A 13112-nucleotide genomic window follows, 5' to 3' on the forward strand; every position below is an offset into this window, starting at 1 on the left:
CTCTGGAATAGAAAAATTACTCTTTTCTTTTGGCGTTCTATTCATAAGAGGATTCCAGTAAATCAATGGAGGTCCAGGTTTGGGGCTCCCTCGTCTTGCCTGTGCTGCCTATCTGCTAAAAGTCCATTCAGATTTGCCTTTGAGATTGCAGACAGGCCAAGGTTGTCTGGAAGGAAATTGCCGGACTTTTGACTACATTTGCTCCCTTCCCTTTCTTCGTTGACTCTCTCTCCCGAGGCCTCAGGTGTTCTATGAGATGTATAGCTTCTCTTGGTTTCCATCCTTGCCTTCTCACACCATTGCCAGTATTTGGACAAACATTGTACACACTTTGATGGTCATTTGGTCGAGTATGCAGAGGTCTTCCAGGGTTGCTTCAACTAGGATGACTTTTTCCCTCATGGAGTGGAGAGGCTATCCCTTTTTCTTAAAGGTCACTATAGGTTTGAGGTGGCAATTCCAGCCTCAGCCCCTAGATCTTTACTATGCTTTTCTGTTGAGTAAGACTCCACCCTCTCCAATATTCCTTCTCATGCTAAGCATGATGTGTTCCTACATTGAGCAGGTTGCTCTTGGGGATTTATTATTCTTAATAGAATTCTTTTTCATGAAAAATAAAATCACAATGAGCAATCCTTTCCTTAAAAGAGAGAATCTCTTAATATTTATTGGTAATGCTCTTCTATGTTATCAAAATTGCATCTGCTTTCAACAAATTAACGAACTTTTGTTTAAATAACGACATGTAATTACTCATGTTACACATCTTTCAATCATCAAATCCTCCCAAGTTACTGATGGTACCTATCATTCGCCTCATATGAAAAAGACACAAACACATTGGTAGCTTGTGAAGACAAAAGACAACTACCTTCCAGATCACTCCTCATACCTATAGTAAGATGGAGAATCTACCATGGACTTTACCACGACCTTGCCTTTCACTTCTAAAGGTAATGCCAGATATTGGTCGTCATGGGTTCTAAAAAATGCCACACCTTTTTTAAGAGCGCCCACAATCTAGATGTTGCATGACTCTTCTACAATATATTTTCCAACTCCTTGGTTCACCAAAGACCATTCTACAAAATCTAAATCCCAAGTTCACTAATAACATTAGACCTCTCTTTTTGAGTTTTTTGGTACTGCATTATTTTTCAGCTCAATGTCTCATACCAAATCAAACTCGAACACACAAAATGAGTTGCTTTGTTCCTTGCAGCAACAATTGTGGTTTCATGACTCTTCTACAACATATTGTCCAGCTCCTTCGTTAGCCAAAGACCATTTTGATACCAAGTTCACTAGTAACATTAGACCTCTCTTCTTGAGTCTTTAGGCACAGCAGTATACTTCAGTTCATACCAAATCAAACTCCAACACACAAATGAGTCAATCAAGTCTTCAGAAGAAATGTTGCATCACGATATCTATTTTCTTAAAAAGAGCACTTGCCTCTCACTAAGTTTGCATACAATAATGAGTCCTTTTGACAGCAGCTTATGCTTCATTCTCTTATACTATTTGTCAGCTTTGATTTTCAGCACAGAGTAGACCAAGTAGATCACAACTTCTTCAGGAAATGCAAGGTACACTATTGCAAAGTCAAGGATCAAATGAGGAAATCCCTTTACTTATATGAAGCATCATCAAGGTGACATTGTTCTCTTGTTTGTAGCCTCACATCCTACACAAGAGGGAGTCTGTGTCTTCCATGCTGCGGCCAAAAATACTATGGAGCTTTTTGATGCTAAAGAAATCCTCAAAACCAGAGGTTGGATTTACCTCAATTCTACAATAATACTCATCCTACTTTCCACATTTCTTCATTAAAAGCATGTATTTCAAGTGTCAATGGTATTGTTGCTCCGAGTTCTTGTGTTTCGTTATCAAAGATGTTTATGTTATTATTCTTAAATCCATCTTCAACATGGGATACCACATGATGTCACTTTCGATACCTCTTGGCAGACATGCACAAATATCTTCATCTTATAAAGCCACAATATCATTCATTCCCTTATTTGCAGTCATTCATTCTCTCCACCATAACTTCCTTGGGAATCCTACATCTCTAATTATGAATGGACTTATGGATGAACTTATGGGTGCACAGCTGTTAAAGGGTAGGCCTCTAACAGAGAACATGGACAATGCTCAACAGCTGAATAAATCCAAGACTGAGTTCCTTGCCATGATTAAGAGCAAGGGCAAGATGCCATGGCAAGGAGAAGAGTTAAAGGTAAGCACACACAATGAAATTTCAATTCTTGCATAGAAGTCTAATTTCCCTTCATTATTGCTAGCTGCATATAACCATGCCAAATTAAATCTGCGTTTAGAAATATATCTACCCATACTCTATTCTTTAGATATTTTGTCCCTACTAAAGCACAATACGAATCACGATTGAACTTGTTACAACTCCTCAAAGAACAACCAGATAGGAAATATAAACTCAATCTCTTTAAGCTTAAATGACATTGAGTGCCTATCGAAAAACACAGGAGAATATGAGTGCCTAGGTCCATGTCCAAGAAATCTTTATGCTAGCACTCAGTTTCATTATGTGAAGATAATGACTACATTCCAATCCATAGGATGAAGATAATGACACACATAGCCTTTCTTTCCAAGTAACAACACAAATGGTAGCATACCATGACCTATTGTTTGACTAGAATAAGACAACTTGAAGGATTTTGGGACATAGACTAAATTACCATAAGGCCGCAATCAAAGCGGAAAGGTGCAAATGGTTGACCACATAATATGCTCCAATACAATGCACCTTCAACTCCTCCACGCCTTATAGCATGGACCACATACTAGCAGGCACTACTCTCCCATCTCTAGCTCCAAGTCCACATCCAAGGCCATAGAATCACTAAAATCTCAGTTACGTACTAAAATGCACGGATGTGGCCTTACTTGAGTATATAGGAGCTTATACTTACAACTCTATAGCAGGCGCTACCCTCACATCTCTAGCTCCAAGTCCAAGGCCATAGAATCGCTACCTCTGACAGTGTCCAAGTAAACTTGGATGCGGAAAGTAAATAAATGCAAAAGAAAAAGACCAACGCTAATATTTAGGAAGTAAAGATTTAAAAAATTTGAGCAGTGCAAAAGATACTATCTAGATTGCATGAAACCCAAAGGATCCAACTTTAGAATAAGCATGGACTGAATCTCTCAAAGATGCTGACACTTGTAATTGCTTTTGACAAATTCTGTCGTGAGCTAGAAGATCTTGACAAACTAAATCTCACAAGAAATAGGCATAATTGATTGAAAATCTGTGAGCCTCTAGATATAACTGGAACCCTCCCCTTTCTCGATAATTGATGCTAAGTAGAGTAAAAGTTGCAGCTTTCCATCCGTTTCTAGAAAATAAGATAAAAATTTCAAGACAACTTGGAAACGATTGAGTCTAACCACCAAGCTTTTATTGGCGTTGCTTGGACACATCACATAACAATAAGTAAAATGTCCTACCATTATAAAGACAAAGGGAAGCCATATTCCTTGCTAAATGTATACAACACGGTACAACAATGTGACACAAACAAGAACCATTCACATCGTGGATACTCAAATCCTACCTCCACAATGGCATGGAAAAGGAAAGCTGTCTCTCCCAAGAAAAGATACAATGCCATGCAAAAAGAATCTTCTATAGAGACTTTCAAGAAACATTTGAAGAGAAACATTGCAGCTTATGTGGTTCTGTCTCAAGCAAACAGAGCATTCTTTCAAGAATTTGGTAATAGTCCTCAATGGTTGAGAGTCTCACTTGGAGTTCAGGAGGAACAGCAATACGTGACTGCCCAAAAAAATATCCAATGCCACCCAGTAAATTGCTCAGTGCTGCTCGTCCAACCTCCATAGTCCGATCATCAAGGGCCTACATGTACTTGCAAAAGATTCAACTAAATTTCCTCTTAAGAAACATAAGGAGCAAACTGCAACTACAAATACACATGAAATGTAAAGAGGATACATAAATTTCATGGATAATTATCTTATGTGTGTATATTGTAGCCACTCAAACTATGTTGCCTCATGCAAAGTAAAAGCAAGTAAAACAATTACATTAGATAAAAAGATTGATACGTACCTTCTCTTTTAGGTGAAAGGTGTTTTGAAATCGATTCTCAAATGATTTCTCCTGCTCGGCTATGATTTTGCTCATTGCAGATCCTACAATGAGATCGTTATTCCATCATAAACAAGATGAATACCAGCAATAGTAAAGAGAAGAAAACATTCAGCTTAGAATTTAGTGCTATAATGAGGACTTGTTCATACTTTGTGGTGAAAGGGAGAATTGTTCTTTAATTTAATGAATCTGCATTGCAGTGGGTGGTTTTGACAAAGAGGACAAGATTTCTTAATGCTTCTACTAACAAAAGAGCAAACCTGAAAACCAGCACATAAGTGATAGTTTGGAAGGATTTAAAAGCATCACACTAAATACAAATGAATGGGATCCATCACCCAGTTCACATCGGAGCTTTAACAGAGCTGCATGACATGCCTAGACGTGTTAAAGTTAATGCCTAGTTCATTGTACATATCAATGTAGATACATAGAAGACAAATGAACGGAAGCCATCATAGTTCACATTGGAGCTTTTCCAGAGCTGCATTGCGGTCTTTTGACAAAGGACAAGATTTCTTAATGCTTCTACTAACAAAAAACAAACCTGAAAACCAGCACATAAGTGATACAAGTTAGAATGGATTTAAAATCATCACACAGAAAACAAATGAATGGGCTCCATCACCGTTCACATTAGAGCTTTTTACAAAGCTGCATGACACGTTGAGGTTAACGCCTAGTTTATTGTACATACACAATTTCAAGTGCATTTTTGGGCCCAATTGAAAATTTTCAAGATCTAAGACACCAAGTAAGGCAGCCTGCCTTACCAGCTATGCAATTTGAAAATTGATTTGCCATGTGGAACTGTCACATCATATTATGAATCCAAACCCTAATTTTATACTAAGCTTTTTTTGAGTTGTAAGGTTCTTGTGTGCTTCTTCCACTCTTGTATATGTCACCTCGTGCGAGAAGCTATGGCTACACAAAAATACCTGATTCTCCTCTTTATGCCTTCCCTCTTCATGTAACATGGTGTCAAAGCTGAATGAAATCAGGCAAGCTTTGCAATAAGGAGTTCCAGCTATTTGAGCGCTGTCTTGGCTCAATTGGAGATCTAGACTGCAGAAAACAGCAAGAGCTGTGCACCTCAGACAAAATTGTTCCATCGGGAAGCCTGGCAGGCATTTTTTACTTCAATTTCACTACCTTTCCTGTAGTTTTCTACTGTTTATCAGTAAAAGCTAACATAAGAACTTGTCATTGTGCACATGACATAATTTTATCATGTAGCTTCATCATATGGCGCTGGACTCAAGGTCATTAAACTAGGATTTTCTCACGTGTGACTGTTTACAAACTCAGGCATGGAAAAATAGGCAATATGTTCTTCACACGTGCAGCATGTCTTCAGCATGTGTTGGTGAAATTTGGGAGTTCACAGGATTTTTATTTTTATTTTTAAAGAAAATTACTTCATTAAGTATGATTGAAAACCGCAAGAGCAAGCTCAAATGCGGGAATACATCATGCTATGCATGAGTGGAAAAACAGCTCAAAAGCAGCTAATAAAAATCCAAGGCGGAGGCTGAAAATGCCACCTCAACCCTGAGGGAGACTCAGAGAAGAGATCCTCTCCAAACTCTAAAAAAAGTAACTCTCCTAGCAGTGGCTGCTCTAGAGGATCCCTACATGCTCGCCCAGATGGCCATCAGAGTGTACTGTGTCGATCCAAAAAGTGGCCATAGTCTGAGAGGGGTGAACCTGGGTACACTCCATCGTCTCTGTGCACCTGGCTCTCCAAATATGCCAAGCTGCAATGCTAGCCAGAATCTCCCATGATGTGTCTACTCAGGCATGAGCAACTCTGAAAGGAGTGAAAGGAACATCCTAGAGGGAACAAGACTCCACTGAGTGTCGCCGTACAATGAAAGCTAGATCTGGATCATGTCCCTCGAAGAACACCTAGGGGCCAGTAAGAGATAGCCATGCTACTGAAACCCATATCATATAGAAAGGTGTTGTATGAAAGATGCTGAAAATCCTAGCAACACCTTTCCAGATCATCCTCGCCTGTGTACACTCCCAATGGCAATGTTGTACTGACTCAACTGCTATGTGGCAACGAGGACAAGTAGGTTCAACCATAGTTTTTTCCATACGTTACCATACGCATACGTCATACGAGTACGGAAGTATGATTGGAGTATGGTTCAGCCCCTAGGGCTGAAACATACGTGACCCTAATTTTACCCAAAAAATTTCAGAAAAATATAGATTGATCATTGATCATTGTACACATTAAAGTGACATAGAGGTATTAAACTGAAACTTGAAACTTGTATTAATTTGAAAGTCATCACTCATGAGTCGTGAATCGTGATTCATCATTCATGAAAGACTCCAGCCTCCAAAGACCGTAGTCATCTGGATTCTAGATTTTGATACATCATACATAGTGTCCACTGTCAAATGATGGAATCATAGATCATAGATCAATAATCAATACTACACCAAAACATCATGATCAAAGGAAGTAGGTACTAGTAACTACACCAAAACATGAAAGGCAAAACATCATAAAGAAAAGGCTGCCAGTGTGCCACAGCCCAGAAATAAAGCATGCATGACAATTCACAACCAATGAGGCTCAAGCCTCAAGCTGCATCTTCATCCTCATCCTCTTGCTCATCCTCATCCTCATCATCATCTGCATCAATGCCCGCACCCTCCTCCTCATCCTCCTCCTCCTCCTCATCACTATCATCCTCATCTGCCTCGCCATGGAACTCCAAAAGACTAGAGCTGCTTGAAGCTGCAGCAACATCCATCGTTCCTGTAAGTGTAACAATAGGGGCTGCAATGTCTTCTCCCTCTGTATCTGCTTGCCTCGCTAGCAGCCTATCATCATCCTTCTCCTTGTTGATCATTTCTAGGGTCATTTCTATCTTCTCAAACCCCCTTTCCTTGATTTTGGAAATGAGACACAAATTAGTATGGATGTATACTAATTTCTCGGTATTCTTTAGAAGTAGCCTATTCTTTCTTTTAGTATGGATAAGAGAGAATGTGCTCCAATTCCTCTCACAAGGAGAAGCACATGTGCCTTGCGAGAGCACTCAAAGAGCTAACCGCTGCAAATTTGGTGTGTGAGCCCCAAATGTCTCCCACCATTTCACCCCTTGGTGCATTCTCTTTTCATCCTTTGCAATCGCACGAGCAAATGTGCCTGACATGGATTTGTAAATATCCAACTCATCACATAAGGTGCCTTGGCTGCCAACATCATACTTGGTGTACCACTCTATGACATCCATCCACCCATCGTGCACCTCCTTGTCACTATCTGGATTTTTCTCTCTCCAAATAGGATGGAGAACAAAAGCTGCCGCATGCAATGGAGAATGCATCATATCCCACTTGTCAACACACAAGGCTCTAACATCAGCCAGCTTTGAGGATTCAATCCCATCAATAGTTGCCATCTTCTCGACCATCCGATCAGTGAGTTCATATACAAGTCCCATGGTAGCCCCTTCCCTATCAACCAGGCGAAGGATCTTCAAAATAGGTGCACAAAGCTTCACAATGAGTCTTGCATCTTGCCAAAATGAAGCACCCAATATAATAGAAATAGAAGACACCTGTTATGCTTTCACAGTGCGTAACACCTTCTTCTTGCAATACTCATCACTGACAACCATGCGGCACAATCAATTGTATACCCTCTCATCCAACAAGTTTGCTAACATGATAAACATGTAAGCAAACCGTGTTTGTGCTGGCTTCACCAATTCCTTCTTGCTGAATTTTCTATACATTGCTAACACGGTGTGTTTCCGAGTAACAAATGTCACAATCATGTTAGCATGTACCAACATTGGCTTCACCCATGCAAGCTTTCCAATGTCCTCAAACAAGAGGTCAAGGCAATGGCATGTGCATCTAGTATAGAAAATGTGAGGCCACTCTTCCTCCACCAATTCTCCTGCCCGCACACAGTTAGATGCATTGTCCATACACACCTGCACCACATTTTCAGCCCCAACATCAAGAATGGCATCTTTTAGTATCCCAAAGATGTACTCCCCTGACTTATACTAACCCCTTGTGTCCACAGACTTCAAGAAGGCTGAACCAAATATGCATGAAACCATAATATTGATTATAGGCCAGCGCCAAGTGTCAGACCAGCCATCACAAGTTATGGTGCAGCCATATTTTTTCCACTTAACCCGGAACTGTAGCATCTCTTGATCTATGCATACTGCTTCATTAGTTAGCTCCGTTGTGCGCAAAACATTGTGGGATGGAGGCTTGAACGTAGGCCCAACTTGGCCAATGGCACAAACCATCTCCAAAAAATAAGGGCTCCTCACCTTCCAATGAGGAATATTCTCTGCAAAGAAAAAATGACGGAGAGCAATGTATGCATCCTTCCGTGCCTGTGACTCCCATGCCTTGGCCAAGGTTCGCTTTGACATCTTCAACTTCTTTTGCTTTGGCTCATATGCATTGCCAGATGCATTTTCCACTTGCAGTACCACTCACTGAGGCATCTCCCAAATCAGCCACATCTTCAACAAGCTGTTTTACAGCAGTTTTCAAGGTCGTCTTTGCTTGCAATCTTCGACAAGTATCTTTCACATTTTCGGGAGGAGCGGTACACTTGTCAACCCCCAAGCCTGTGAGCCCAAGAAAATGTGCCCTTATACGGGTCGGTCCTCCATCCCATGAATGAGGGCAGTATTTACATTTACAAGTGTATTGGCCCTTCCCCAAAGGCTTTAAGGCCTCTACAAATTCCCATTCTAGTCCTTTTTGTCTTCCCATTTGCAGATCTGCAAGCTGCGAATTTGCAAAAGAGGGCAAATAAGGCATTGGGCAAAGGAACAATTTCCAAAGAGGGCTTGAAGCCCTTGCAAGCTGCCCTGTTAGATGGCATCAACTAAAGAGAGAGCACTTGCTGCAAAACGGGAAAAAAGAGCAGCCATTGCAATTTTTTTGACGCTTGGAGCAGGTAGAGCGTAGAGGCAGGCTGCAGGCTGCGGGCTGCAACTGTACGGTGACCACTCACCTCCAAAGCAAGTAGAAGAGGGCAAAGGGCTGCCTAAATAGAGGGCAGCAAGGTGCTGAAGAAGTGGGCAAACTGAAGAAGAGTGAAGGGCTGAGGGGACTTGGGAGTCGGGACTGAAGAAGAGGGCAAAGGCTGCCTAAATAGAGGGCAGCAAGGTGCTGAAGAAGAGGGCAAACGGCTGCCTAAATAGGCTCTTGAGGCAGCAAGGTCGGTGTGCAAGCAAAGAGTCGGTTCATGAGCGTAGACTGTAGTACGTACGGCCTTTCTTGGGATTCGGGAGCCTTCACAAGGACGTCATACGGATTAGAAAATAGGAGCCAAGTAATACTATAAGGTACGCATCCTGATTCCCCCCCCCCCAAAAAAGTCACGTACGGAAGTCCGTACGGAAAAAAGGTCCGTACGCATACGTATGCAACTATGGGTTGAGCCCCGAACCTAAATCTCCACAGGTTCACTGCAATCCCTCCATGAACAGAAAGAAAAGAGTAATCTTTCTATTCCTGAGGGATTTCCAAAGCCTATGCCAAAAGTTTTTCTGCACAACTGCATAAAACTGAAAACTATCCCAATGAGGGGCTCTCGAGGGCCTCCAACCTCTACTGCTGAGCTGAAATCTCCGCGCATTTCTGACTGTAAAACAAAAGAAGGGGATGCTCTTCTCTCGGTGCCCCTCATCAATCCATTCCCACTCCCCTGGGTCCCACTGCAAGAACCTAATAGGGGAACCACCGTATAACCAGAGTCTCCAAGACCCCAGCGCAAGGAGAAGAGGATTGGGATCAAGATACCACTGTGAGTCCGTGCCCCACTCCATAAAACCTGCAATCCTGACAGGCTGAAAGGCAACCTCCAAAAGAATATCATCAAAAGATCTGGTAAGTCTCCCTTCTGACTGAACATCAAAGACTAGTGTATCCTCATGTGCATCCCGCAAGGCAATAACCTGTAAAGGAACGCCCGTCCCTGAGAACGCTCTCCACCAAGTGGACTCTGTGATCGGCAAATCATCTGTGTCTATCCACTCTGCCGGAATGGCTGCCTCTATCTACTGTATCCTAAGTCCTGACTGCACTCCCACTGAGGTGGCCAACTGCTAAGAGTCTCTCATCCTATGGAAGTCTCCTAAAGGCCTGCCAGGCGCCTACTATAGAAGCACGTCCCCTCTCCCATCTAGACCACTGCATATAGTGTGACACTCCAAGATGTCTGCCATGGTCATCCAATATCGAGTCATTCCACATGACTGGCTGCCTGTGAATTTCTTCGCGAGAGGTGGGTGGAACTCCGCGAAGGGTGTTTCTGAAGCTGCCCCAAGCTTTCATAATAGCAGCCATAAGAGGGGAAGGGCTAGATTTGAGATGGGCTGAAGTAAAGATCCATCTGATGCTGTCCATCCAATCTCCCCCATGAGATGGAGTACAAGAACGAATGCTGCGTGAGAAGAAATCTTTCCAGGGCTCCTGTCCAGGCATCAATCCATGTACTACGAACTTGTAGAGCAAGGCCATACATTGCAAGTTCGGGTCAATAATACTGAGACCTCCTCCTCCTGTGGGGAGAATGAGGGTCTCCCAAGCCACCCTGGCTACAACATCTAAGGTGCCATCTAAACCGCTCCAAAGGAAGTTCCTAATAGGTCTCATGAGCTGAGCGATACAACACACTTACTCGCTTTGGTTTCTCGGATGCATGGATCGGAGGGGTGTCAACCCTCTACAGATCAGCCCACAGCAAGGTTCTTATTGGTGGAGTCACGGGGGATATGTTTGAGATTACCAGATCAGTTCGCTAGGGATGCCCTATAGCCACCTTTCTGTTCTTATTTGTGGCTGAAGCTATGAGCTATTACATTAGAGCTCAAGCTGATATTGTAGGGCTCAGGCTTCCATTGAGACAGGAGGATGAGCTCTTAGACACTGAGTTGGCAGATGATACGGTTGTTTTATTGGATGCCACTCCACAGACTCTGACCTCATTTAGGATGGCGTTGGGTTTGTTTTGGATTGTGGCAGGTGCACACATTAATTGGAACAAATCCAATGGCTTTTGGATCAGTGATGAGGGCCCTCAAGACTGGGGGAATGACATAGGGTTCACTTGGATTCAGAGGGGTGTTTCCGTCAGATATATGGGATGCCAGGTTGGGTGGGCATCTCTCCAACACAACAGTTTGCTCCCATGTTGGAGAGTATTAGGAGGAAACTCATGTTTTGGAGTTCTGCTAGACTTGACCTTGCATCTAGAGTGGTATTATTGGCTACTGCCTGGTTCGTTTACTCTTGCTGGTGCAGGTCTATTCCAAAAAGCCCCAGTCTACCCTATCATAAGCTTTCTCAAAGTCTAGGAGTGGAATGGCCAGCCTGTGGCCATTATGCATGGCCCAGTTAGAAGCCTCCCAAAATGAGAAGATGTTGTCAAAGATGTTCCTGCCATGCACAAAGCCCGTCTGCGTATCATGGATAAGATCTAGTAGAAAGGGCTGCAGACGAAGGCTGATAGCTTTTGCTAAGATTTTATACAAAGTACCCAGCAACAAAGTAATCGGTCTCCACTAAGACACTAAATTCCTCCAACCCCCTTTCGGAATCAAATGAATGAGGCTCTCCATAAGTGAGTCTAGCATCTCACCGGAGTCCCAAACACGCTGCAGGGCTGAAGTAATGTGATCACAAAAGGTAATTAAAAATAAGGAGGTAAGTCCATCTGAACCAAGACACTTGCCCTTGTGAAAGGCAGAGAGAGCAGTCCTGAACTCTTATGTTGGTGAAGGGTGTATCAAGTGAGACAGTCATATCCCCAATCACCAACACAGGTAAGTGCTGCCAAATAACCACTCTAGCATCATATGTGGCCTGAGTGTCAAGATCTGTTGTAAGAAGGGAGGCATAGAAATCGGTGGCAACCTGCGAAACGGCATCTGGATGTGTCTGAAGAATTCCGTATGAGTCAACAAGCTATGAGACGCTCTCCTTACTATGTCTGGGGCCAAGAGTAGAGAAGAACTGCTTGTTGACCCTACCTCCCGTTTGAGTCCAAAATGACTCTCTGGCATGAAAGGCATACTCTGCTCTCTGATCTAAAAGCGACTGTTGCTGGGCCCTTGCTGCAGGAAGGCACTCCTGAATCCAAGCATCTGTAGGCCTCTTCTGCTCCTCCCTCTGAAGGGCAGCCAACTGCTGACGGATACCTATTTCACGCCTGAGGATCTCACCTCTCCTGATATGAGCAACTGAAAGATAAAAGTCGCTAATACTAGAGAGGGCTGCAGCTAGTCTGACGGAGAGAGCTGCCTATCATGCATATGAGATACCCATGTCCTCAACACTGTCTCTATAAGGCCCTCCTCTGTATAAAAGGCATCTGGAATCCTAACACTAGCAGAGCGGCCCCTCACATGAGGATCTGAAATCATCAAAATCATTGGAAAATGATCTGAAGTGGACACCCCAGCTGCAATGCTAGCTGTACCACCTCTATCAAGAGCCCAATCATCCACATAAAATCTGTCAATACGTGCATGGATAGGCATCTGCAATCTCTTGTTCGACCAAGAAAACATGAGAGAATGTGGCTGACTGTGAAAAGCATCATCGTGCCAAGCATCCTTGCCACTATACTGAAACAGTAAGGCATCCCAAGCTACTCTCTCTAGGGAGTGGATACCACCTTCCCTACCACCCCTTTTGTCTGAGGACATTTCAACCATGTTGAAATCACCCCCTATAATCCAAGCCTCTGCAATATGTGACCAAGAGAGCAGTTCCTTCCATAAAAGGACACGAGCTCCTCTAGAATTAGGTGCATAAAGGTTTAAAAGACCAACCTTATGCCCACCAATCGAAAGTATAATCCATTGAGCTCTAAAAGGAACTATGATCCCGTGTCCAATCACCAAGGGGAGTATAGAAGTAGAAACAGAGATGC

At 42.8% G+C, this 13112-nt stretch overlaps 1 protein-coding gene and 1 pseudogene across 4 annotated transcripts in view; both read right to left on the bottom strand.

Annotated features, from left to right (window-relative positions):
• LOC147886493 (mannosyl-oligosaccharide glucosidase GCS1-like) overlaps nucleotides 1-13112 on the bottom strand; it is a 161609-nt gene that overhangs the window by 109385 nt on the left and 39112 nt on the right. For all 4 annotated transcript variants that reach the window (XR_015543283.1, XR_015543284.1, XR_015543282.1 and 1 more), the window contains exons 9-10: nucleotides 4121-4203; nucleotides 3797-3907 (exon numbers count right to left, since the gene is read on the bottom strand). Coding sequence is in view for 1 of the 4 variants with exons in the window: in XM_087395129.1 (XP_087251255.1) it covers nucleotides 3797-3907; nucleotides 4121-4203 (194 nt within the window). In the remaining 3 variants the exon portion in view is untranslated. The remainder of the gene's footprint in view (nucleotides 1-3796; nucleotides 3908-4120; nucleotides 4204-13112) is intronic.
• LOC147886494 (uncharacterized) lies at nucleotides 6766-8941 on the bottom strand (annotated as a pseudogene).

Source organism: Dipteris shenzhenensis, chromosome 24, assembly GCF_047967505.1.
Source record: "Dipteris shenzhenensis isolate YYH24624 ecotype China chromosome 24, Dip_SZ_1.0, whole genome shotgun sequence".
NCBI lineage: Eukaryota > Viridiplantae > Streptophyta > Polypodiopsida > Gleicheniales > Dipteridaceae > Dipteris > Dipteris shenzhenensis.